Genomic DNA, 26,666 nt, shown 5'->3' with positions numbered 1-26,666 from the left:
GTGCCAGGTCTCCCCCCCCGAAACGCAGCGCTCACCCCTGAGAGGCTAAATCTGGAGAGAGTTTGGCTCTTCCAATTAGTTTGATGCTTTTGAGAAAGCCTTATTCACCGGAGGACGTATCTGCACTTGGTGGCTCTGGGGTAAAGCTGGGGGTCTCCAGCTGCTTCTCCTGGTGGGGAATGTAACTGCCTGCTGGGGTAGGAATAGGGCTGATGGTGGAAATCACAGGGAAAGAGCAAACAGAGGGAGTTCGTGGGGTAATAAGTGAGCTCCTTGGCACTTTCCTACAAAAGCAACATATTTCACAATAAAAGCCCTGAGAGGCCTCTCTTCTCTTTTATTGGAATGTAAAGTATGGTCCTAATCAACACAGGGTGTTCTACAGAAGACAGCTGGACAGCAGCAGAGAGCATAGCCCTTCTCTCTGGGCTCAGACGTCTCCAGGACCTGCTCTTGCAGCCCAGACCGAGCATCCCCCTGCCCAGGGAGGGACAGGACCTCGCTCCCCAGCCACCCTGGAGCTCTCTCTCCAGCATGGGTGTCAGGGCAGGACAGGAGCAGAACTGTAGCCTCTTCCTAATGGGGTCAGCATTAAACTGGATTGATCAAGAACGAGCATCAGGGGAGCAGCATCTCCTGGAGGAAGCAGGCTGGGCTCCTGCTGCTGGCTCACAGGATGCCAGGCTGCAGGATCTGACAGTCCCAGGAGAGGCTGTGACAAAAAGCAGGTGACTGTGCCCAGCTTTCCTCCGTGACTTCAGGGTAGCAACTTGATTTTATTAGCAAACGGAAGCCTTATCTAATCCCAGGGCCAGGCGGCTGGAGCCTGAGGAAAGGCAGCTGCTTTGTGGAGAGGCCGCTAGTGAAATAATAAGACTGAAAACCCAGTATATGTTTAATGCACTTGGGAAAAGTTCTGTGCCTCGGATGCCTTGCATGAGGTGCTTGGATCAGAGACACACGCAGGGCAGAGGGAAATTTCTGACGCACAAAAGCTCCCGCTGAGGCTTTAGGGCCTCAAATCCCACACTCCTCTGAAAATTCAGTCTTAGACGTCTCAGGCTGAGGATGCAAAAGTTGAAAACCCCTTTTTATACTCTCCCCCCTCCCCACTTAGTCAATGCATTTGACATTAAATATAAATCTCTCAGCGCTGAAGCCCTTCCCCTCTGCTGGGATGGGGGATGTAGCTCACACACCCACCGGGGTGTAATCCAGGGCTCCCTGCTTACACCGTGTCCTCGGGACAGGGAAGGGGAGCTCCACGGTGTTCCTGAGCTCTTCACACACAACAGAAGATGCAGATGGTAGTTTACTTCTCCTTCTCCATAGCAAATACAGAGAGTCACCAAGCCAAGGATTTGCAGGAATTGTCACGAGCTGTATAGAAGAATGATGCAGGGCAGAAAATTCCTCCCAGGATTTTCTGCCTCAAGCTCTCAATTCATACCCGATATTTCAAAGCCATCTTTAGAAAAACACTTCATCTTGACTGTGGAGGAAGCAAGTCTACCTTACAAAAAATTTTCATATGATGATTGTGAATTAAAGGTGGACTCTTATAATTCTTATCCACCATAACAGCCCCCTCGGCCTGTCACCAGTGCCTGCTGCTCATCCAGCTTGAAATTTACACTGGTGCAAACTGGAGCAAAGGAAGCAAAAGAGTCTCACTGCTGATGCTCTAGGCTATACAGCAGAAAAATTAGTGTTCCAAGGCTATGCCATGTCCACATTTATCACATTAATTGATAGATCATAGACATGTCTTGGATCGTAATCCAGTCTTGGATTAATTCCAGTGGAGGGCAACCTAAAGGATAAATTGGATTAAATAAAATCGGATTTGCATGGCTGTAGGCTGCTGGATGTCTCTTTTAGACTCCCCTGCAGATGCTGGATGTAATGCTTTGGATCCCTCATGGGAGTTAAACCGTTGGTATTCCGTGCCCATCAATGGGGGGATGCTGGCTTACACTGGAAGAGGATCCGACCCATAGCTCTATGCCTGTCTGGTTCACATTAGGTTTCATACTGCAGTCAGATTGTACCAGGTTTGTTAAAATTCATTTGAACAAACAAGAAAAGGGACTAAGGGCACGGTGGCCCTTTTCCTCCAGGCAAGGAAGACTCGGAGCTTCCCTCCGCATAGCACGTCTGGTCCAGACATGTCTGCCCACACAGAGAGGCTGTGACAGCTTGAACCGGTCTTTGTTCCCTCAGGAGTTTTGCAAGGCAGCCCACGAGTGTGGAAAATCTGCTCAAACACCAGAAGGGCCATGGGGTCCATCGTGGAATGCAGCGCGGTCCATGCGCTGCGTGTCCCAGCTGTGGGCTCTGGTTACCCTCCAAGGTTTTCCTCCTCAGGCAGGTAGTGGTTTGTGGCATCGGGTCACAACGTCACCAACCTTGTGTCATGCCAGCTCATTCATGGGGGAGGGAAATAAGACTTGGGCACCACATCCCTGCCCAAGCTCTGCCCCTTGGTTGCTCAGGGATGCTAATTATGAAGGAGGCTCTTGCTCTGCTGCTGTATAATTATGGAACGCACAGTCCGAGCCTTAATATAGCTCTGAGTGAACTCCTTTTGGTTTTCTCCTGTTGTCTGGAAAGAGACTCAATCTTGGACCAAACAACAGAGCAATAAAGTCTGTACTGAACACAGGGCGGACGCGGTGCCTGGGCTGGAGCTGCTGCCCAGGAGCTCTGGCAGGAGGTCAGTGTCTTGGCTCATCTGCTGCCTTGGGTTTCTGAACTCGGGGTAGCAAGTTCAGAAAGCTACTCCTTTTCCCACAGCAGTCAAAAAGTCGCATTTGCAGAGGAGGAAGGTGGGGTAGCAGATTGTGGATCACGCCGTAGAGGCAGCGCAGGAGGAGGGAGGATGCTGACTGATGTTTTGGTTCTGTTTTAGAAGCAGCTGATGATCACCGGGGCATCGATATCAGCGAAGAGCGTGCTGCCCTCCCCACCGTCAGGGCTCTCCAGCACATGGTAGCCTTGCCGAAGAATCGCCGCTCTCCTGGCACACCCCAGCCCCCGGAGCGTGAGGACCGCCATGATGTGCTCCTTCCTGCAGAAACCCAACAAGACCTCGCTCAGTCCTGGCGAGCAAAACCAGCCCAGAGGTAAACAACCAACCAACCACCGTGCTGGAGAGGGAACAAGGCCATGGCAAAGCACTGGGGAACACAGAATCATGGAATTGTCTAGGTTGGAAGGGACCTTTAAGATTATCTAATCCAACCATCAAGCAACAGCTCTTCCCTTGGCTGGAAGAACAACGAGGATGGGGGTCTGCAGCCTGAGGAGGTACCGAGCCAGCGAGCATCAGCTCCTACCACCCTGTGCTGGTGGGACACCGTTCAGCTGCTGGTGCTTCGGGGAATTTCCTCCTCTCTCTCCACACACATGTGACGTCTTTTTCAAGTTTTCCTGAGAGGCTGCAGACCTTTTATCTAATGATTATTTTGAGTTGAGTAATGGAAGTGCTAATATTTAGGAAGCTGACAGGCACTAATTAGATTAGAGCTAGGAAAGCCAACTTGGAAAGATACCCTGTTCCAGTAATCTCGGTATATACAAATTCAGCAACGTCTCTGAGAGCTCAGGGGAAGAATTAACAGAGACCTGAACAGGAAGCAATGCAGGTCCAGCAGGTTCCGCCTCGTTTTCCAAACTTAATTGTTAAAATAATATTACTCAATAATGGAAAGCCAGGAAATAGATCAACCAGGAGGATGAGACTAAAAACCTGGCTGGGGTCTAAGGCTAATGATGAAAAAGTACCACAAATCACAGCCTTGTAAATGGCTCTTCTGCCTGGAAAATTGTTTTCAAATAGCTAAGCCTGACTAGGCATTATTTACCTCCCCATCTTTCCCAGAACAGGCACTGCCTCCTTCGTCAGCTGAGTCTGGCCACTGGCATTAGGCTGCTTTTTTTTTTTTTTTTTGTAGGATAGGTGTGTTCACCTCGGAAATCCATGTCTTGAATTTCCCCACACAGATAAGCCTGAAGCATATCTGACCCACTCAAGTTAAATATACTTATGAAAAATTTTGAGCCTCTGTTTTGGGGAAAGGAAAATATATTTAATGTTTTTTTTTATTTTTAAATATTTGAGAGTCCACGTCAGTGTCCTGAGGAATTTGTTAAGTTTATGGTTGATTTTGATTGTATAAGTGTTCTTCAGCAGGAACTGTGTAACCCAGTGCAAAAACCTTTGATCTTTTTCTGAAGTGACTCTGATTAAATGGAATTTTTTTGCAAGCTGTACCGCTGATACTCCTTCTCAGTGATTGGTAGAAGAGCTGTAGAAGAGGAGGTAACTTCTGATACAAAGCTGCTTAGCCGTGCACAAAGCTAGTCACTTTGTTTACTTTTCCAGTGGCCTTAAATTTTGCAGATGCTGCTTTGGAACAGCAAATGGAAAGTACAAAAGAAAGAATTTATAATTTATTCCAAAATTTAGTGGTTGTGCTGAGGCCCTTTCAGAAACTACAGCTGAACTGCGTCAAAGTCTGCTGCACTTCAAGGACTGAGCCTTGAGAACAGGAGACAAAGTATTTGCTCCAAAGTTGGAGCCTGCAAATTGGCAAACTGGCCTAACACTAGTGATGCGCTGAAAGGCAACCTGGAGCTTTAAGTGAAACAAGGTTCATTTGGAGCAATAAACTGGTATCTGGTGATGGGACACATGGGAATGGTTGAAAGCTGCATCAGCGGAGCTTTAGATTTGGACATTAGGAAGCATTTCTTTGCTGAGAGGGTGCTCCAACACTGGAAGAGGCTTCCTAGAGAGGTAGTTGATGCCACGAGACTGTCAGTATGTAAGAGGCATTAGGGCAATGCCCTTATTAACATGCTTTAACTTTTGGCCAGCCCTGATGTGGTCAGGCAGTTGGACTAGATGATTGCTGTAGGCCTTTTCCAACTAATTCTATTCTATGCTATGCTATGCTATGCTATTCTGAAATTAAAAGGCTTTTGAGGTAACTTGTGTGCATTATAAGATACAGCAGATGGGGAAAAAAAAGAGAAAGGATGCAGCCATAAAGAAAGAAAACCAAGGTGGAATGCCCCCAGTTGCTGGCACCTTGACCTCTAACGTGTGGCTACCAGCAGAGAAGAGAAGCTGAAGAGCTTGGCCAAGGCAAGGGGCGAGCTGGCACTGTTTGGGATGGAGCCTGGCAGCTCTGGCATCCGCCGTTTCACACACCTGATATCTGGATAATCCTGACACAGGTCCCTGACGTACTCCTTGATCTTGTCTTTTTTCTTCTCCCCAATGATGTCGGCGATGTGGTGTATGGCGGAAAGGAGCCAGTCGGAGTCCGAGCCCTGCGAACAAGGAGGTACACGGGGACGTCAGGGGGAAGCACGGCACCTGCAAAGTGCTTTTCAGCTGCAGGGCAGAGCGTGGCCGTGGGTGGCTGTCCCTGGTGTAGGGCAGAACCACACAATATTCATGGTTGGAAGGGACCTTTGAGATCGAGTCCAACCACTAAAAAAACCCCACCAAACCCACCAAAAAACAAAAACACAGCACACCCACCCACAGACAGACAAAAGCCAACAATCTCGGGCACTAGAGCATGTCCTGAAGTGCCATGTCTACATGTTTCTTAAATACCTCCAGGGATGGTGACTCCACCACCTCCTGGGCAGGCTGTCCCAGTGCCTGACCACTCTCTCGGTAAAGTAATTCTTCCTAATATCTAATCTAACCCTCCCCTGCCCCAACTTCAGACCATTTCCCCTGGTCCTGTCATTATTCCCTTGGGAGAAGAGGCCAACACCCACCTCTCTACACCCTCCTTTCAGGGAGTTGTAGAGGGCAATGAGGTCTCCCCTCAGCTTCCTCTTCTCCAAATTAAACATGCCCAGTTCCCTCAGCCTCTCCTCATATGACTTGTTCTCTAGACCCCTCACCAGCTTGGTGGCTCTCCTCTGGACATGCTCCAGCACCTCAATGTCCACCCCTAGTGAGGGGCCCAGAACTGAACACAGCACTTGAGGTGAAGCCTCACCAGTGCCGAGTACAGAGGCACCATCACTGCCCTGCTCCCGCTGGCCACACTGTTCCTCATCCAGGCCAGGATGCCTTTGGCCTTCTTGGCCACCTGGGCACACTGCTGGCTCATGTTCAGCCGGCTGTCCACCAACAACCTCAGGTCCTTTTCTGCTGGGCAGCTCTCCAGCCACTCTTCCCCCAGCCTGTAGTGTCACCTGGGGTTGTTGCGACCGAAATGCAGAACCCAGCACTTGGCCTTATTGAACCTCATCCCATTGATCTTGGCCCATTGATCCAACCTGTGGAGTGGGCAGGGTGCTGCTGGGGGGTGGCAATAGCAAGGCACCCCTGGGAGCTCCACTGGGACCTGAGTCTGTGCTCCCCAATGCTCATGAGCACCACAGGGAGCCAGACCCTCAGCAGGGCATTATGGCCATGGTCCAGCACAGCAGAGGATGCCAGAGCCTAGAAGTCCACACCATTAATCTGCAGTGACCACCTTGCCAGCTCTCTTTTAAGCACTTTTACATTTCTCGAGGCTTGTCCTCCTTGAAAGCCTGCAGCCTCAGTCCTTGGGAAGCCGAGAAGCCATCACACCTCCGGGAATGAGACAACCTGGGGAGGCCAGGAGGGAACTCACATACCTGATCGATGAGCGTATTATTTAGGATTCTGGCTTCCTGGTTCATCTTTTCACTCACTTGCTGCCGCGTCTCCTCGTTCATTTTCCGTCTGGGTTTGATGACCTGCACGATGTATTCCCTCACCACGTACTTATGAATGTCACGAAGAAGCTCCTGGTCAAAAAAAAAACCAAACCAAACCTCATGGTATTTTTTCTGTGGTTCTCAGGCAAGGCTACGGCAGTGAGAGAGTGCAGAAGAAGCCCTCGGGTCTTTAGCAGTAGCCAAGGGCATAGAGAGGATGCACGAAGGCAATGCACCAGCCAGGACACACTGCCCAGGTCAGCTGAAGGCAGCCAGCAGCGTCCAAGGGAATGCATGGAAATACTCCTCACCCTGGAACAGCCCATGGTTTTGTGTGGGCCGTTCAGCTCCTCAAGGAGCAAGGGGGGGATATTTGGGATTGTTTTAAAGGTAGGTTTTGAGGGTGCTATCTTATTTTAAGTTATAGTGCGGTTGTCACCCACCCATTTATTTCACAACTGCACAGATGTGAAAGGACTATATTGGCCTGCAACTCGTGGAATTATAATGTTCAGTGGTAATGTTCACCAAAGCTTTTTGTTCCTCTTTAAAGGAATCATTTCCCGTATTTAAACTACAGAAAGGAAAGATGTTGCTTATTCTCACGTGGAAGTATGGTAATAGCTGAACTACTCCCCATGAGCAGTCCCCATGCTTATAAACATCTCCCACGGCTGGAGATGAGTCTGCAGGTCAGACCAGAGCCTGGAAATGACAGTGGGACTCCCCCAGCATCACTGTGCCTGGGCAAGGGACCGTCTGCCTACCTGCCCCGTGGGGTCCCTCATGTGCTGCAGGTGCTTGGAGAACTGCGAGATCGCCGATGCCAACGAGTCCGGCCTCTCCGTAGCCAAAATCCAGTCCCTGGTCAGGATTTTCTTAAGGAGTGGCTGAAAAATTACCACCTCACTGATGACACCAGTAATATTCAGAGTAGGTGATGCACTAGCTGAAGGCACCCAGCTGTATGCCTGCTCAAGGGGCTTGAACCAAAAAGCACAGAGCACCGATGGTGCACCCCCTCTGTGTGAAGACACACCAGGCTTTAGGCACCAGAGCAGGGAGCAGGCTGGGATTCTCTCAGCACCCTAGGGAATTCAGATCCATGTCTCCCCTTTCCGGGTAGGTACCCCAGTGCAGACAGGAGAAGCATCACTCCCTGAGCAGGAGATGCTTTGGCATTAAAGGCTTTGCTTGGGACACCTCATTTCTTTGCTCCGTGCCGCCTTCTAATCCAGCAGCTATATTTCTTTAGGTAAATAAATTCACATCCCTACTGTATGGATGAAGAAACAGATATGAAAGTTAATCAGAGGAAACTCAAGCAGAACCAAAAAGCACAGAGCACCGATGGTGCACCCCCTCTGTGTGAAGACACACCAGGCTTTAGGCACCAGAGCAGGGAGCAGGCTGGGATTCTCTCAGCACCCTAGGGAATTCAGATCCATGTCTCCCCTTTCCGGGTAGGTACCCCAGTGCAGACAGGAGAAGCATCACTCCCTGAGCAGGAGATGCTTTGGCATTAAAGGCTTTGCTTGGGACACCTCATTTCTTTGCTCCGTGCCGCCTTCTAATCCAGCAGCTATATTTCTTTAGGTAAATAAATTCACATCCCTACTGTATGGATGAAGAAACAGATATGAAAGTTAATCAGAGGAAACTCAAGCATGGCTAGAACAGGCTGTGGTGTGCAACCACGTATGCTAGTGTTACCTGGGTTTGCACCAGCTATGGACAACATGGCTAGAACAGGCTGTGGTGTGCAACCATGTATGCTAGTGTTACCTGGGTTTGCATTAGCTATGGACATGATATGTCACTTGGTAGTGAATCTGTTGGAAATTAGCCCATCACCCCTCCAGCCTTCTCCATGAGAAAATCAAGCTTCTCTTGCTCACAGCACTTGCAGGGGGCTGTCTGTCCTGCCTGCAGACCCATGTATCTGTGTCTCACTGGGATTTTCCTTCTCACTGCTCTGATGTGGTGGTGGGGGAATAGCTGGGAGCATCCCCAACTTGATGCCTCATGGTCAGTGATGATATGGAGGTGATGGCACTGTTTCCCATTTGCCCTGGGTACAAGGTGCTCTGACCAAGTGTCCCCAGTGGGCAGGGGGCCCCTTGCCAGGTCCCCAGAACTAAATGTCCCTCCATATGCTGTCCCCAGTGGGCAGGGGGCCCCTTGCCAGCTCCCCAGAACTAAATGTCCCTCCACACAGAAATACAGCAATATCCGCTAAAAGCACCTGGAAGAGGCTCCCCTAAGGGCAAAATTCAAAATATTCCTTCTCTGGCACATTCCCTTTGTGCTTTTCTCCTCTTAGCTCTCAGGATCTCTGTCTTTCAACTCCTGGCATTCTCCTTCCCAATTATTTCCCCCGCTTGTTCCCTCCTGCTGTGCTCCCAGCCTGCTGGAGGGCTGTTTGGAAATGCTTTGTCCCGGCCATTCGCAGTTCTCACGGCATTTTGGCTCTCTTGCTCAATGCCTTGGCTTGATTCCTTCCTCTCCTGCCCCTTAGGCTCTGAGACAAGCTCTGCAGTCACTGGAAAGTCCCCTTGGCTTGGACTGGAGCAGTTGTGTGACTGTCTTGGCCACTCAAAGTTGTGCTCGGTGATTTAGAAAGTGAATTAGGATGAGTGAAAAGAGGTCAGACCAAAGGCTTAATTTTCCCCATCTGGTGTTATACCAGCTAGAGGTAGGGGACCCCCAGCCAGCTGGGGGGGGCAGAAAGCCCCATCTGTAGCACCTGGGAAGCACAAACTGCATTGCAGCACATTGCCTTTTAGGCCTCTTAACACAAGTTGAGATGATACCAAAGCTTTATCAGATGATACCAGAGCTTTAGCATCCTCATGATGAAAGAATCAGTCTTTCTTCACCATGGAAACAGCCCGGAAAAATCACCTCTACCAGAATGAATTCTGTCCTGTCTGAAGAGGTTGATAATGGACTGTGATGGCAGATCTATGAATAAGTGAGAGTAAATAAAAGTCTTGAAAAATCCAAATGTTTTGATAGAAGGAAAAACGTCCCATTGGTGCTGATTTCCCTGGTGCTTCACTGTGGGTAAGGTTTCCCTCCACTGCTTTACCTGAGATGCTGGAAGCCACTAAATACCCTTTTCTTTTGGTTGCCATTGTACTAAAGCAAACAGAGTCACAAATATCATTACTCACAGCAGTGAGTATTGATCACAAGTATCATTACTTGTCATATCATAGTCACAAGTATCATTACTCACAGCAGAAAAGCTCCCAGGATGCTGAAAGTTTCGCTTTCAATTAAGGAGGATTTCTACAAATGTTAGGCATGATGGATTTTGGAGGGACCATGATGTCATGCGCTGCAAACCAAGGTCTAGCTGGTGAGACAAGGGAAGGGCAACGGCCCTCTGCTGCTGCCATGGTCCTGTACATACCCCTTCTATTTAGGAAATAATGTGGCTAAGATCCTCTTACCTGTGCTTTTGTTTTTAATTTATTTAAAAAAATATTTGTGAACTTCCTTGTCAGAGCTGCCAAGATCTTCTGCAGTTCCTCAGTGTTGACTTTAAACACTGTTTCTAACCCTGACCTAGAGAGAGAGGGAGAGACACCACCAGTGGGTTAATGTTAACTATGTAAACTATTACACCCCCCTAAGCATTTTATCCAGATTGGCATCTTGGACACTATTTTTAAATAAATTTGTGTATCTACTACTTCCTCTTGGAAACACTTAATGGGTGAAAGTAATGACTCTTTTTGCACAATCCATACACAGAAAATTAATCACAACTGAATAACTGTGCTTAAAAAAACACCTATTTCCTCATCAGGTGGGGTGGTTCAACCATGCACAGCGGTTGCATGGGCTGGTTACTTTTTCACTTGAGCAATACTTCTGCTAAATGATCTCCAGGTACCTGAGAGAGCACTGAGAGAAGTAAATAATAAAGCTGGAGAAGGGAAAGCTGCTGACCCCGGCGTCCCCCAGAGCCCTGCTGACTCACTCCGGGCAGCGTTTATCGGCAGCAGTTGGGATGGTGAACTACGGAGGTGGAAACCTGTGGAGTTTCCTAGGGACAGTGCGTACTTCTGCAAGGTTTCACACCAAGAAGGAAGAGAACACAACTTTGGAGAGGTTAATGAAATCCCCAGCAGTACGCATGGGCTTTTGGGGGTATTGCGAGATCCTGGCTTTCTTCTCACTTTCCATCCCTGCCCCACTAGAAAAAGCCCGAGGGGGACCTGAGGCAGCACCACCAAAACGCCGGTGGTCCCCAAACATCTCTGGACGTGCCACGTCCGCTCCTGTGACCACGGGGCACGGTGGGTTCCTGCTGCTGCTTGGTAACTTGTTTGTGTCTGAGGATGCTCAGGCAGGACTACAAAACACGTTAAGAGCAACCCTCTCACCCCAGGCTGACAAATATTTAACTCAACACAGGGATAAACCCAGAGGAGCTAATCCACCACCTAAATGCCTGTCAGATCCCTGCCTGGGGCTGGCTTCTCCCTTCACCACCTCTCCAGTCCCCTTAGGGGACTGCTGGGGACTGGAGAGGTGGTGAAGGGAGAAGCCAGCCCCAGGGAACTGGCAATTTTTTGCAGAAGGAGGGAGAGAAAGCCGGCTCCTCGGCGAGGTTAGCATTGCTGGAGAGACCATGCCATCTAGAGACGTCCCAAGAGAAGTGCTCACTGCGGCTGGAGCCTTTGGCTCCTGTGAGAGACTGCAACACACCATCCTCTGCATCCCCTCAATAATATTTAGCATGTAACATCCCCACCTTGGGCAGTGCCGGGCAGAGATGGAGCAACACCCCAAGTTTCTCAGCTGCTTGGCAGGTTGACCTCCAAAGCATCGCATCTGCACGGCAGGGATGCCCAGAGCTGATGGGCATACTTGTTTATCAGACACCTTTTCAAGGCATGGCTTTAAATAACTAATTCATAATGCACCCAAAGCCCTAGAAGTTCCTCCTCCTGCCAGCAGCCGTGGCAGGGCTTTATTTGCAGGGGGGCTGGCACGGAGTTTCCTCCAGCCTGGTGCCAAAAGCAGCCATCAGACCATGCTGCTGGGTTTATTCTGCCAAGCTCCAGAACAAAAAATGAAAAAAAAAAAAAAAGACCCTCCTCTTGAGGCTGAAAAAGATGGGCTGAAAATTAGTTTAAAGCTTTCACACAAGAACCTGATCTGATTTCACGGATCTGTCCATGAACCACATCCATCCCCACCTCTGTTTCTTCATCTTTCTGCCCCAGTGAAATGATTTGTATCTGCATCTCTTGAGGAACATCTCCCCCAAGAGGCGAGGAAGGGCTGGAAGCTGAGCACCCCATGAAGCACCCCAAGGAGACCTTGGTCTTTCCTTTCTGGACATTGCCACCCTCCCATACCCCAGCAATGCGGCAGCTCGGCTTGTGGGGGGACTTACAGCAGGTCATGGAAGCTGTTGATGTAGGCAGCAAAATAGGGTGCAAAGATGGGACTGTCCTGTGCAGTGCTCCACTCCACAAAGTCCTCCCCAAACCTGCAGGAGAAGACACGTAGGTAATGATAAAGGCTGGGGGACCGAGGATGGCTCATCTTCTGTGTACACAGTGGTGCCAGGAGACACTGGTGGCTGGCCCAACCTGTCCCCTCTGTATGCAGACATGTTTTTTTCCAGCTGTCATAACATGTGTGTGCATTGGAGGGGAAGAGATGGCAGATAATTACGGGTTTAGGGTGCCTTGAGCGGGTACGCAGCACTTCTGGAGAGATGCCAGGGATCTCGGCACGCCAAATCTCTGACTTTTCCTCACGCTGAGGGACTAATTGTGGTACTCAGGCTCATCAGTCTGGTCCTTCATTTCTCTGGCTTTTGGGGCAATATAATACGTGGCCTCCTAAGCGCGCAAGGAAAGGATTTACCTCAGGGCTGATTTTACAACAGAAGGTGAACAGGAAGAGGGCATCACACCTATGTTTCCCATCCTCAATCTCAGCAGGGTATGTTTGGTATCTGGTTTCCGTGTAGCACTGCTCAGAACCCCAGAATCACAGACCGATATGGGGTTGGAAGGGACCTCTGGAGATCATTTAGTCCAACCCACACTGCTTTTATGGCTTTAACAGCTGTTTTATAGCCAGGTCCACGCTGCTGGCAGGAGGCTGCATGCTCAGGCAGGCTTTGCCTGGTGCTCCCATTCTTTGTCAGGGTAAAGGAACCTGCTCGAGCTGGCCTCAGCCACTCGCATCTCAGTTTTGTTTAAGGAAAAGCCTAAGTTTCAGTGACCCTTTCATCTGGGGGCCCTTGCTACCCCGGCTTGCATTTTACACCAATTTTGTTTAAAAAAAAAAAAAAAAGAAAAGAAAAAAAAAAAAAGAAAAAAATTAAAAAGAGAACAAAGGGGAAAAAAAGAAGAAAATAGGAAAAAGGGGGAAAAAAGAGGAAAAAAGAAAAAAAAAAAAGAAAGAATGGAACATCAGTACTGTGTTTCTCCTCAAAAACGCAGGCAGACTTCAAAGCCAAATAGCTGGTTTGAACAACCCTGCTCACCTAGGGCAAGGGAGACAAGTGTAGATGGCTGGGCCATTGGAGATGAGGGTTTAGAAGGGGAAAAACGTGCCTTTCATGCACTTTTGGGCACCTGCCATGGCCCGGGTTCATGGTCTGAAAAAGCAGCATTTGGGCTCCCCACCCTCACTTCTGCAAAACGTCTATTAGCAAACTCCCCGCTCAGCGCCTGCCGGAGGTGGGAAACTTCAAAGGTTAATGTGAAATTATTTTTAGTCTCGCTCGGAGTTGATTCATGCCGAAGGGCCTTTCTCCTCCGCAGATCACTGCTCCGGCAAGCGGCCCTGAACCCCCCAAAAATGCAGCCTTGCCGGGGGGGTCGGACAGCGTGTTGCTGTGCTGGGACCCTCTGCGAGCCAAAAATCCTTCCCTGCAGCATCCCCAAAGCATGTCACAGGGGAGAAGAAGACCATAAATCAGGGCCTACCAAATCAGGGCCTACCAAATCATTATTTCAGCAAAGTTCTGGGTCCTGTGGCCTTTGGACACTGGATAAGTTTTAAAAAGATCAGAAGTCAGCGTAACTATAAGTTTTTTGTAACAGAGATGGGCCTACCAAATCATTATTTCAGCAAAGTTGCTGCGTCCTGTGCCCTTTGGACACTGGATATGTTTTAAAAAGCCTCAGAAGGCAGTGTAGCTATATGTTTTTTGTAACAGAGAGGGTCTCATCAGCCATTTCTATGCCCGTAGCCATGGGATGCTGGAGAAATCCCCCTCAGCAGGTCTCACCCGTGGACACCTAGATTGTGCTTTGGGCAAGCAGGCTCTGGGTCTGGGGGTCCGTAACTGCTGGTTGCAGCTGCAAGCGACCAGCATCCAAGGGCACAAAGGTCCCAGGTGGATGGGACCACAGCGGTCCTACTCCTTTTCATCCAGCAGCTCCTTCCCGGAGCTCTGACCTCAGCTTTTGGGACTTGCAAGAGTCCCATCTGGGTCTGTTTATGACTCCCTCCAAGTTGTTTTGCTGCTTGCTTGGCACTGGGCTCATTGTGATCTCCAATTCTCCCAGGAGCAGACCCGTGCCTGCTGGGTGCCAGTGTCTGGCCCAACGCAGGGTCCTTTTCCCTGCTTTTTTACCAATGTGGGACTGATTTGGAAGGAATGTGCTGCCCGGAGCGGCGATGACCTTGGTAAGAATTCGTGCAGCTCTGCCAGGCACAGCTCAAGCGTTTGTGTTCCCAGGCTCTTGCTGATGTCTCCAGATATCTTCATGTGCTCCGCGATGATCTAGAAAAGGGCATGAAAAAATGCCAGTGAATATGACAAGTGCAGGAGAGACAAGGATCCTGTGCAGCTTTGGTTGATAAAAATGACTTGCCTAGCAAAGGGAGAAATAGCCAACTTGTTGCCAGGAGGTTTGTATTACTCTCTGGTCGTTTTAAAAATAATAATCCAGAATGGGCCAAGAGGCACAAACTGATTTGTGTAACGGTGTAATCATGTAGTGGTGCGTGAACTAGATGTGGTGGTGACTGGAGCCCCCAGCCTCCATCCTCCTCTTTTGGGGGGATTTGTGGATCAATCCCCAGCCCAATGCCCCAGGGGAGCCGAGCCATCCCCGTGTCCCCATGCTGAGGGTGGCTCTAAGCACCACCCCTGGGGGGGACAAACAATCCCCCTCCTCAGGAGCGACACCAGGGCTGCACGGAGGCTTGGGCATCACCCTGAAATCTTGCTTGCCCCGATTCCCATTCCCATAGTCCCAGTGGCCTCTCTGGAGTGAGGCAGGCTGCTGTCCCGCTCTGGCATTTCCCGAGGCATCCTACCCATCTGCTAATCCAATTCAGACCTGCCTTCCCGGTGATCACACAACGTGTAATATTCCTCTACGGAAAATGAGTCACGGCAGCCGGCAAAACTCTTTGATTTTCTTTCTTTCTTTCTCTCTCCCTCTTCATTTTTTTTTTTTTTTTGGTAATATTTAATTGAAATGACTCAACCTTTTGAGTGAGGAGAATGAATCCGAACCCCTCCTGGCTTTATTACCCTGTAGTCCCTAAAGCTAGTGGGAGCTTTTGTTTTTTATACTGTTTAAATTGGAGTGGCTGTCACTGCCTACAGCCTTTCCGTGGCTGCCGCAGCCCCGGGACAAAGTTGCTCTTTCAGCCAAAGGGTTTTTCTAACAAACCTTTTCTTTCCGCCTTTTTTTCCCCTTTCTCTTTCTTCTTTCTAATCAAAGAGATTTAAGGACTTTAAAATCAGTTGCCTATTATGTTGCTGACACAATTGACAGCAGGTTTAATTTGCAGCTAGAAGGCAAGCGGGAGAGCTAAAAGTTGTAATAAACTGCATTTTCTGCTCTAATGTATTCTGCCAGTGCGTGACTAACATAAACTATCGCAGGAGGCGGTACCTCCACCCCAGAAGGTAATGATCCAGTTTCCCTGGAGCCACAGAGCCCCCCTACACTTTGTCCCCGCTAATTAAATACCGTTTGAATATCAAAGGAGAGCGAGGAGTGGTAGAGGTTTTCCTTCACTTCTGGATGAACTTCCTTCTCCCACTTCTCCGTGACCTCCAGTCTCAGGATGTTTCCAAAATAGCTTTTGATTTTCTCCTAAATGTTAAACGTAGGAAGGAAACACGCAGCTCAGGATAATGAAGGAAGCATGAGTAAAGTGGCCTGGGGTGGTTTGCTCCGTCGGCACGTGTGTAAGGCTCATGAGTGGGGCGTGGAAAGGTAAGCAGAGTCAAAGGTCCTGCTCCAGACCCCGTCAGACTACACAGGAACCTGAGAAAAACCAGGAGCTGTGCCGTGCGGGGGCAAGGTTCTCCCGAACCAAAGGGGAATCTGGAATTTGCATTCTGCTGGCACGCAAATATTGTGTCAGCTGTTTGACTGCTTGATTGCAAAGTCCTCCAGGTCACATAAGGCACAAAGTCACACTGGTCCTTTCTGGAGGTCCAGCCACTTGTGTAAGTGGCAGCACTGCTCAGTCCTGGCTGATAAATCAATCTCGCTGCCGGTGAAACAAAACCATCCTTCACCAGCACCATGGAGCAATACTGATTTTATTCAGCTGGGTACCTTGAGCTCACCTTCAGCACTGCCCTGCTTCAGAAATGGTTTGTGAGAAAATGTCTGAACCCCCCAAAGAGCCAGGAAAGCATGTAGTCTTACACAGGGTCCCAGCCCAGGACAGCAGAAAGACAACTGAAGAAGGGGCTTCCTAGGAGGAGCTGAAGCACGGGGGGGTCCTCTGCTGGGGACAAGCCCAAAGTTGTTTGGCTACAGCAAGCCTCAGATGTGCTGCAGGAGCTCACACCCCATGAAAGTAGCAGCTAAAATGTCTTTACTCCTAACTTGGCAGTGCTTTCAGTCTGATGAACCCCAGCTATGACCTTTTGGTATGCCTCAGCAATATTGTATGGGTCTGGTACAGTTCTTTTGGCTTTGTAATCATCCAGGTTCAAACTCATGGCCTTCTTTGGTCCCAGAAGTGTTGTTCAGGACTTTTTGCTTTTGATTAAAGGCCATTCTGAGTGGTGCTGGCAGGACTCAGCACCTAGTGGGGCTGGGAACCATGATGCAGCCATCCAAGACCTCTGCCCAGGGATGCTGGGGCTTCCATACCCTCCCTGTGGGGCACATGGGGGCAAGGGCAAAACTCTCACCTTTGCAGAAGTGATGTAGTCGCTCTTCAGTTTATCCCAATCGGCTGGTGTCAACAGCAGGGACAGGTTTTCTGTCTTAACTTCTGGTTTGAGATCAGGGTGACCCAGAAAGAGTTCACTGGAAAGATTCAAGCGAACAAATTACGTTGCCTTGGAGTATAAGTAAATTGATGGAATATTCATGTGGCATGAGCTACATAATTATTAAGCCGTGAGAGATACACTTAAAGCTTAAATTGAGATGCTTGTTTTCAAGCTTTAACAAGAAAATCTTTCCTCACTATTCAAAATCCTAATTATTCAAAATCAAAATGATCTAAGGTTCCAGCCCACCTTAGAAATCATGAGACTTCTGAGTTGTTTGGACATGAAAAGCGCTATGAGAATTTACTTTTTTAAATAAACAAGCTGAAGCTGATTCACTTGACTGCAAGCCTGCGAAATGCCTTTCAGGGTAATTCCTGTAGCAGCGTGCTGCTGTGCAGTTAGCTGATCCCCCCGGCTCCTCTCTGGTGTCACATCACAGCCCGTGTCAGCCCGTTCTGTCTCCCTGTGGGTTATCCCTGGCACAGGGAGGTGGCAGGGCAGGTCCTGCTCTGTGCAGGGCAGGCTCTGGAAGGCATTCCCGTGCTCGGGACAGGGGACATCGCTGCCCCTCTGCTTCCTCCGCAGATGGAAACGGTGGGCGGACATGCAGCTACAGAGTCTGACTACAAAGTGCTCTCAGCTGACACACAACTTCACCACTCACTTTCCCCTTGATTGCAGTGTAATCAGGCCAGCTGATTAGCAGGGAAAGGGAGAGAGCACTCGTGTTTCTCCCTCCAGGGCAAGAAACCCCTTACGAGCCGGTACAATTGAATGTGCTACCCCTGTAATTAGCCATGGACTGGACCGTGGAGGCATTGCGTCTTTGAAGTGATGAAGGTGGGGATGAGAAAGAAGAAAATATTCAGGCATTGGAATAAGTTGCAAGCAGTCACCTGGTTAGGAAGGAACAGAGCTGTGATGTCCTGTGTGAAGCCTGTTCAACCACCGGAAAGCATTCCCACCACCAAACCAGCACCCAGCACAAGGTCAAGTTTGGGTCCAGGTGAGAATTGCACTGTGCAAGGTCAGGCTGATGCAGAGTGACTGCTCAGCAGAAAAAAACACTCAGCACGCTGATAGTGGCCTGGAGTCTGTGTCCCCACGGTCATGGTTCAGATTTCCAGGAGAGGTACATCTGTACATGTGAAGCATTGCACAGCCCAGCTGCTGCAGGAGTCTGCTGCTCATTTAAAAGGACACCACACATTTAAATACAAACTCTCCACTGTGGCTTAAATGACTGGCTCAAATGTATACTCGAGGAGCTTATTCCCCTCTCTTTCTTTTTTTCCATTTGTTTGAACTGTAGCATTGATAATGAGTTTAGGTCAGGTGATTTTTTCTTTTTTGGGATGGGTCCCAAGAGGGGATGAAGTTCTTTCAGAATGGGAAAATCCAATGGAAACATCCCAACCCAACAAGGTGACTGACTGCAGGCAGTGCCCCAAACAGCTGCAAGCTCTTAATAAGCTCTTTCACAGCAAGTCAGAGAAATACCATGGGGGCACTTTTCTTTGGTGCAGAACCTGCCTGCTGAAGCTCGTTTCTTCTCCCCTCTCCTGCAATGCTGGGGTGCAGTACAGTGCCCCAGGGGCTGGGGACATCCAGGAATTTCCCTCCAGATGAGATCAACAGGGACACAGTGGGGAGAGGGGCAATGGGTGGGAGTGTCATTCCCATAGTGGTTCTGCCATACCACTGCTCAGCCCGTGCCATGATGCTGAGGAAGTTACACACATGTCAGCAGTCACCACTCTAAATGAGTTTTGAGGACCAACTAGGCAAGTTCACATATTAAGTCTGTTTAGGGCTGTTCAAAACGACAATCATCTGTGGTCCAAATGTTCCTGAGCCAAAAGCTACCCAGGCTAGGAGTGCTCTGGGCAAGTGTCACTGCTGCTTGCTCTGCTCCACCACTGCTCCCTCCCTGTCATTTTTGCCCACTGTTTAACTCAGTGTTGATACTCCTGTCTTCACTCACATTTTGGTTTGTTTGAGGGATACCAATTGGTTTGCGTCTGTCCCATCCTTGGTTATCCAGTTCAGGCCATTCCTGGAGACCAGCTTCTGGGAGAGACACAATTTTGCTTTGACATGGCTGTTCTTACGTGCTTATTAGCAGATTCATCTCCTGTAGATGTTGCCTCTCTCCTCCTTCCCACCACACCGTGTATTTCTGCTGGATCTAAACCCAGGAGAGCTTTTTGGTGGTGGAATCATGGGCCGTGGTCTAGCCCAGAGAGCAACTGAGGACACACAACCTTCTACTGGTGCCTATCTTAGATGTCTCATTTGGCTGTAAAAGGAGGCAACGTCCAGCCACACAGTTTTTACTGTTGTGAAAAATTCCTGCCTTTATTCCTACACACACAGGGTGCCCTGAGGATGATGTTTGATATGTTTATGCAGCTCCTAAAACATTTTAGTCACCCCTGAATTACGGGGAGCTTTAACAGATCCTAAAATTCCTAATTCCACATGGTAATGTCTCGGCACCTTCTTGAGAGGACTCTGACCCCTGAACATTGAGGGTAACGTGGCCTGTTTCCAAACGCATCACAGTATTAATTAAACAGGAAGAAGGCAGGGCTCCCCCATAGGTCCCTCCCTATGCCTGGGAAAGTCATTGAGCAGCTGCTGGACCTGGCAAAATATTTGCAGAAAGCGAGGAGGTTTATCAGTGCTGCAAGGAGGAGCTTCCTGGCATGTGAGAACAGTGAGTGGGAGAGGGAGGGGAAAACGAGGTAATTTAGATCTGCGAAAAGCAGCAAACCTTTGTCCCCACCTATTAATAGATTAGCTATCTGGTTCTACTGTAGAAGTCTCTCCTGCTTGCTCAGAGAAAAACAGCTCCTTTCTGTGCTCTGAAAACACCCCGTGGTCCTGCTGCTCCCCAGAGGAGGCCGAAGCAGTGTGGCAAGTGTGGCATCTTACCTGTGGTAGGTGTTGGCCACCCAGTCGAGCAAGCTGTAGAGCTCGTTGAATCCCAGGGGTCTATGGGAGAGCTCTTGCAGGTGCGAGGCAATGGCATTATGAAAGGCCTCCACATATATGTCACACACCTGGTACTCCTCTGGATAGCACTTTTTTACTGATAACTTAATTTTCAGTAAGTCTTCACTCAGGTGTTTCTGGAGGAAACCTAAGTGGAGATCAAGCCAAGAACTCTCTTCTTCCTTTGATGCCATGGGCATGCTCTGGACTCTCTTTCTAGCGCTCTCATTGACAGCCTCCCTCCACTTCTCCCTCCACTTTCTGGGTGTGCCAAGCAAGTCCATCCCAGGACAAGCAGCGTTGCCTGTGTTAGGATGAGCTGCTTCTTCACGGGCGATTAAAGTCACCATGGAGGTCAGCATGGTATCCTCCACAGTGGGATGCTCCAGTGTTCCCATCACGATGGACTGGATCGCGCTTGTGATGGAGTTATAAAGCAGATCCACGTCCTTGGATTTCCTCACAAACTCCTGGGGGTTATCTTTGTATTTCTCAGCATCCCGTTCAGCGATTGTCTCATCTTCCAAGTACTTGACGCTCGCAAAAGCTTCCAAAAGTTGCCTCTTCTGAATAAGTTCATTGATTTCCATTACTGCAGGAAGAAGGGGGGAAGGGGTTGGGACAAAGCAGGCGTTAGGGGATTGACAGGTTGGGAACAGGACAAGATGTCCCACAGGGAGGCTCCCAGGGCTGCTCTGAGTAGCCAGGTCCCACCAGTGCCCCTGAGACTGAGCCCCCCCTGGCCCCATCACTCCAGCTTGTGTTTGACACAGGAGAGGAAAGCAGTGCAATCACTGTAAATGGAGCCACATCTCCAGACTGCTGGTTTCAGAGGTAGGAAATATCTGAAAAACCAATTATAGCCCTGCAGGAAAACCTCAGGCAATGGTTGGCGAGGCTGCATGGGGGGCACTGGTGTCTCAGGCTGCGTAAAAACCACCCCTGGCTCTGCCCTCCTGTTAGTGAGGAGCCGAAGTGTGACTGGCAGCAGAAAGAGTTGGTGACAGACCGTCCCAGCAGGATTTCCTTTGGCAGGGATGCCCTTGTTTCCCAGTGTACTCAGCACAGCTCTGCCCCTGCTGCGTTGGCCACAGCATCTCTGGCTGAAAGGACGTTCCAGTGGGGTGCCCGAGAAGGCAGGGAGGGTGCCCAGGGGTCCAGCTGTAGGGGTGGGAGGCAGCACAGTGGGACAGACCCCCTCAGGCCCTCTGAGCTCCTGGGCTAGACATCTGACTAGAGGGTCATGGCTGCCCCCAGCCTACCCACCAGCATGTCCCCCAGAGATACCAAGGCCCTGGGGAAGCCACCGGGGGGATGCTTCTGATACATTTTTGGGAACATTCCCCGTTCAGATGTAACGCTGGGCAAACCCCGTGCTTCCCTCCTGTCCTGATTTTGTACATTATCAAGTTTTCCTAAGACACTTTCCCAACTGGTGTCATGGCTAAGCTTGCTCCTGCATTTCTGAGGACTTAGTAAAATGCTAACATGAACTGCAGAGGTTGTTGGTGATTTTTTTTATCATGAGGACTCCTTGAGATACAGCGATTGAGGTAGCAAGCCAGACACTGGCTCATCCATGGCTGGCCATCTTTACCAGCCTGTGCCTACCACAACAAAGGGACTCTGAAAGATGCCTCTTACTTGTTCCAGACATTTAGAAGAGGTTCAATGAATGCTTGCTGTCCTCAGTCTCCTCTCAACCAAGCACTGCTGCCCTTGCATGGTTTGGGGACATTAATATATTATAGAGGGGGATCCAAACCTGTGCGTGCTTTCTCCTGGTCTCACGTAGGTTTTCCCCACCTCCTCTGCTTTGGGTACCCACTACCAGTACTGGCTGGTGTTGGCTGAGACTGGGGGAAAGTCACCAAATACTGTTACCCCCAAAGTGGCTGAGATCTACTTAGTTTCCCATTTCTTTTTCAAAGCCTTGCTGGTGCAAGAACCACTGCCTATTTTCCAGTAATACAAGAAGCATTTTCCATGTGTTGAGGAGATCCAAGAGCACTGTTGGCTTTTGAGAGGCCCTGGGAAGCTCTTGCCATCTCCAGCATGATAACAGATGCTCTGAACAGGAGATCCCACTGTGACACCGGGCATGAGACAATATTAAAGAGGAGAAGGGAAAGGGTATTATTTAGGCATGTGTGGCCACTGCTTCTCAGACATACACATATAAAATGGTACAGAATAATTGCAAAGCACTCAAGATATGAAGGACTGGTTCATAGCCCATAATTTATGCCCTTGGGCTTGTCTGCACACAGATTCTCTACCATATGCACCAAATAATCCATGCAGCATAAGAGCATCTGTATGAAGACAGAAATAAACCAAATAACCCAACTATTAATGCAGCATACAATGCACATAGCTTTGATTTCCTATATGGACCTACAGTTTCTTCTGCACTCGGAGGGAAGGGAGACTGTGCCAATTAACTTCGTCTCTTCTAGAAAATTAATACAAAACCTGTGTTTGCACAAGTGCTTGCAGTGAGAGACTAAAGGAATACATTCTGTTCTGTTTATCAAAGTGAGAAAACACCATTTAATCACCATCTAGGGTAATTATTCAGGGAGGTGATATTGGGTGCTAAATGGATCTTTAATTTAGCAATACGAGATCAGCCAGCTGGTAGCTGAAGGAAGACAATTGAAAGGCAATTAACCATTATGCAGCTTAATGGTGCACATGGTGGAGTCTCCATCGCTTGCCATATTTATCTCAGGATGGGATGTGTTTCTGACAGAGCTGCTCTAGTCTAGGCCAATCACAAGTTATTGGGCACAGGATGGGCCTTATTAATGCAATTCCTCAGCTTGTTTATTGCAGGAGATCAAAAGGGCTTATGGTAACATTTCATGTCGTTCCTCATCTATGACCCTTTGAGAACAGACTAGCAAAGTTTATGAGGTGGGCTCAGATCCAGTTTACCAACCTCGCAGCGTATCAGTGCAAAGCAGTAAATAACCTTATGACACAGCAGAGCACGTTGTAGCCAGGAGACAATGTCGGCCCTTCTACCTGATTCTCATGACACCAAATGCAGTAGACCAATAATTTCTTTCTAGAAATTTAGGCTGAGGAAAGGTCAAGCCCTGTTGACCCACATCAACCTATCTCCTGGTGGATGCACCATAGTACCTCTGCCTTGAGAAGGCGGAGGAGAAGAGTGCTCAAACCAAGATCAAAAAGTCATTGCAGTCTGCCCACACTTGGGAAAGGTGAGAGTTATGCTGAAGGTAGTTATTACAATTTGACTAAGAGCTATCTATATAATGCTGACAAAGTGCATGAGAAGAACCAGCCTGGGGAAAGCAAACCAAAAAAATATTTGCATCACTGATGTTGTGAGAAGAATAGATGGAAAGTCAGCATAAGAGAGTAAAAGCAGCTGCAGAGGTCCCTTTGCAAGGCAGTCTCTAAGATTAGGAACCAAGGTGGAGGTGCTAAAGCAGATCACATCCAAACCATCTTTCTTCCCCTTCAAGGCCTTGCAGCAGCCTACAGAATACAATCTGAGGACCGTCAGCCTGAGAGCTAAAAAGCAGAAAACAATTGTCCAAAAGTGCAGTGCAGGCAACAGTGTAGGAATGGCCCACCCTGCACTTCTGGGTACCATCAGACCAGGAGTTCCCAAACTGTCACCAGCAGATGGGTGACTGGTATGTATGATGCACAACATGTCTGCTGATAGCTGAGCCAACAGGTTGATGCACTGGTTGTAGGCAGGCTGTGGATATGGTTAAACTAACATAGTAGAGGCCACAGTCACCATCCCTGGCTGTGTTTAAGGGCCATTTAGATGCAGTGCTAAGGGACATGGTGTAGGGGATGACTTTGTAGAGTAGGGTAGATGGTTGGACTCGATGATCCCAAGGGTCTCTTCCAACCTAGACAATTCTATGATTCTATGATTCTATGAACAGCCTGTTCAGTGACAGGTGACCTGTCCAGGCTGGGCCAGGTAACACCCCAACGAGTTTGGGCAAGGGGTGACAGTTAGTCTCTGCCCTGTAATGGGATGCCTGGTTCTTTAGCATCTCTGTTGGGCCTAAGATTTGAAAAGTGTAAATTAGTTGAAGGTTACACATATCCTACCAAGCAAATTACACTGGTGGTTTTGCTTCTTACCAGAAAGAGGTTTTGCTTGAATGGGCTCTGCTTCTATCTTCTCAGTAACCGTCTCTTCCACACCATTACAGATGGTGGTTTTGTTCTCCTCGCAGCTCTTGATGAATCGCAGAGAAAGTCGTTTTCCTCTCCAAGTACCAGTACCTTCCTTTCCTTTCTCTTTGTTTGGGCTTCGTTGTGATTTCCGGATGCTTAACATGGTTTTAATACCTCTTTCAAAGAACCCACTGTCTCTGCTATGCAAAGTTGGGCTGCACAGTTCAGAAGCAACCTCCATCTTGTTCTCCCCTACACTGTTTGTCGGAGAGGTTGGTTCTTTGGTCACGCTCCTTGGGGATAACTCCATATTTCTATTCATCTTATCTTTCAACGAGGGGTTTTCCAAACAGGTTGATGGTAATCACTGAAATGTGTAACAGAGCAGAATTAGATAAGATGTTCATAACAAGGTATTACCGTGCCTCCCAAGTCAGTCCGGGACTGCAAACCTGGCCCATCCCTTTCCTGTGCCTAATACAAGAACAGAGCAAGTTGTTCTAGCCTGTAGCAACTGGAACAATCTCTCTACCCACAGACAAAAGGTGCTGGCCTGCTTTCAGCTTTGGAAAGCTCTGCTTAACTCCATAAATCAGGCAAGTGGCACCTCTTTCTCCAGCGCCAAGGAAACGCTGGTGTATAAACACACCAATTTTGGTTGGTAACAAGGTATGTTTTTACTTTCCATTCTTCTAGGTGGATTTCCAGCCACCTAGGATTGATAACCCTTCCTGAGCTTCGCTGAGGCATTGCCACTTTCTGATGTGGATACAGCAACTTTGGGTCACGCTGCTGCTGCCGCTTCTGCCTTGCCCGAGCCCTGGCCTGCCGCTGCTGGAAGGTGGCCCGGGGGTGAGCGGTCCCCAGTGGGTGGCTGAGCTCTGCTCTCGCCCCTTCCATCAAACCCAGGGCAGTCTCCGTGCTCCCAATCGTCATGGTTACGGCGCGGCAGGCTGCGGGATGCAGTGAAGGTTCTCATCACTCATCCTGCCTCGGCGCCCTGCATCCTGCCACGCTGAGAAGGGGCGTCTCGAGGGGCCAAGCAAGCCCCTGTGTGAGCTGCAGGGGATGCTGCAGGAGATTTTCAAATTTCACAGAATCACAGAATCTTCTAGGTTGGAAGGGACCTTAAAGATCATCTTGTCTAACCATCAACCTAACTGACAAAAATAGACACCCGCACAACAAACAGGAAGCATCACCATCACTAAACCATATCTCCCAGCACTACACCTACCTGTCTTATGAATACCTCCAGGGATGGTGCCTCAACCACCTCCCTGGGCAGCCCATTCCAATGTCTGATAACCCCTTCAGTGAAATTTTTCCTAATATCCAGCCTGAACCTCCCCTGGCGTAACTTGAGGCCAGGCCAAGTTTCAGCAGAAGTGCTCCTGTCAGGGCTCCCGGGCTGTAGTCACTTGCTCAGCTCCTGCCCTGCTGCAGGCAGATTTTTCCCCCCTTCGCCCACCCTTCCCCTGGCTTGGGTGCTTGGGAAGGAGGAAGAGAGCTTCTGCCTTCCCTCCCTTGAAAAGGGCTCTCACCGGGTCACCAGCAAACAGGGCCTGCTCACAGGGACGCTGTGCATTGCAGAGCTCTGTGGATGGGAGAAGCCATGTTTCCCCCACAGCAGGCTCAAGGCAGCTCAGCAATCAGTTTAAATCATCAGAAACAGCTATGGCTTGAGGTCACCCAGGAACTGCCCGTCTCAGGTCTGCCCGGCTCACAGGAGACAGAGATTGAAATACGATTGCAGTGAAGGGACATGTTGGGGCTCTGAAAATAGATCTCACCCTGCCTCCATCCGAGTTCGGCCAGAGTTTTGCTCCCTTGTGCGTGGTTATTTCACGGGCCATAAACCGCAGGGACTGCGTCCTCCCGTGGGTCTGCCGAGCTGCTGGCCCAGTGGGGCTCAGCCCCTGCGTCATACTTGCTCAGGGGGATATTTAATCATTCGTTGCTTTGCTCAGGAGCTCACCCCATCACAGCCCATACAGAGGGTGGGAGGAAAAGGAGGGCACCCCATTTTCCAAGAATTTCAGTAGGAAGGGGGATGATCCTTAGCTCAAACCCTGCACAAAGGCTCTGTGGCCAGAGCAGCAGCAACGATCAAAGGGGTGAGATGGGTGGTGGAGGGAGCCAAGGCAGGAGGACCATAAGAGGTGAGCCCACAGGCAAGGAAAGAGAAGGGATACACACCCTGGTACTGACCTAACTGATCCTCTCCGCAGGGAGCTGGGATAATGCAGGTGTGATCCGTGGAAACCGAGGAACTGCAGGAAATCCCAGGGAGACGTGGTGGTGGGTGGTAGCTCTGCTGGGCAGGGGTCCGGGTGAGCATGCCCACCTCAGTTGGCAGGAGCACCATCCTGCATGCCTGTGCTGGATGAGGGGCTCCTTCTGGGCACGGCACTGCTCTCCATCCTCCTTTGCCCTCTGAAAAAGGGCGGCTGAAAGTGGAAAAAAAGGCCTGTCCCCACCTGCCCAAGACCTTCAGAATGTTCTCCTGTTTGCTCCCCAGGAAAGA

General features: G+C 49.4%; 1 protein-coding gene across 1 annotated transcript; it reads right to left on the bottom strand.

The window, feature by feature from the left end:
* Positions 1-317: 317 nt before the first annotated feature.
* On the bottom strand, positions 318-26,666 carry EXOC3L4 (exocyst complex component 3-like 4). The gene is made up of 12 exons (XM_014957408.1): positions 26,351-26,666; positions 24,104-24,506; positions 19,904-20,555; positions 16,880-16,997; positions 15,696-15,821; positions 14,391-14,491; positions 12,137-12,232; positions 10,179-10,293; positions 7,488-7,610; positions 6,658-6,810; positions 5,219-5,340; positions 318-3,070 (listed from the first exon to the last, which is right to left on the bottom strand). The coding sequence occupies exons 2-12, from the start codon at positions 24,459-24,461 to the stop codon at positions 2,908-2,910; spliced, it is 2,127 nt and encodes a 708-aa protein (XP_014812894.1). The 5' UTR covers positions 24,462-24,506; positions 26,351-26,666; the 3' UTR covers positions 318-2,907.

This window comes from Calidris pugnax, unplaced genomic scaffold, assembly GCF_001431845.1.
Source record: "Calidris pugnax isolate Ruff unplaced genomic scaffold, ASM143184v1 scaffold211, whole genome shotgun sequence".
Lineage (NCBI taxonomy): Eukaryota > Metazoa > Chordata > Aves > Charadriiformes > Scolopacidae > Calidris > Calidris pugnax.
The sequence above is the reverse complement of the archived record's forward strand: the minus strand, read 5'-3'. Positions and strand labels throughout refer to the sequence as shown.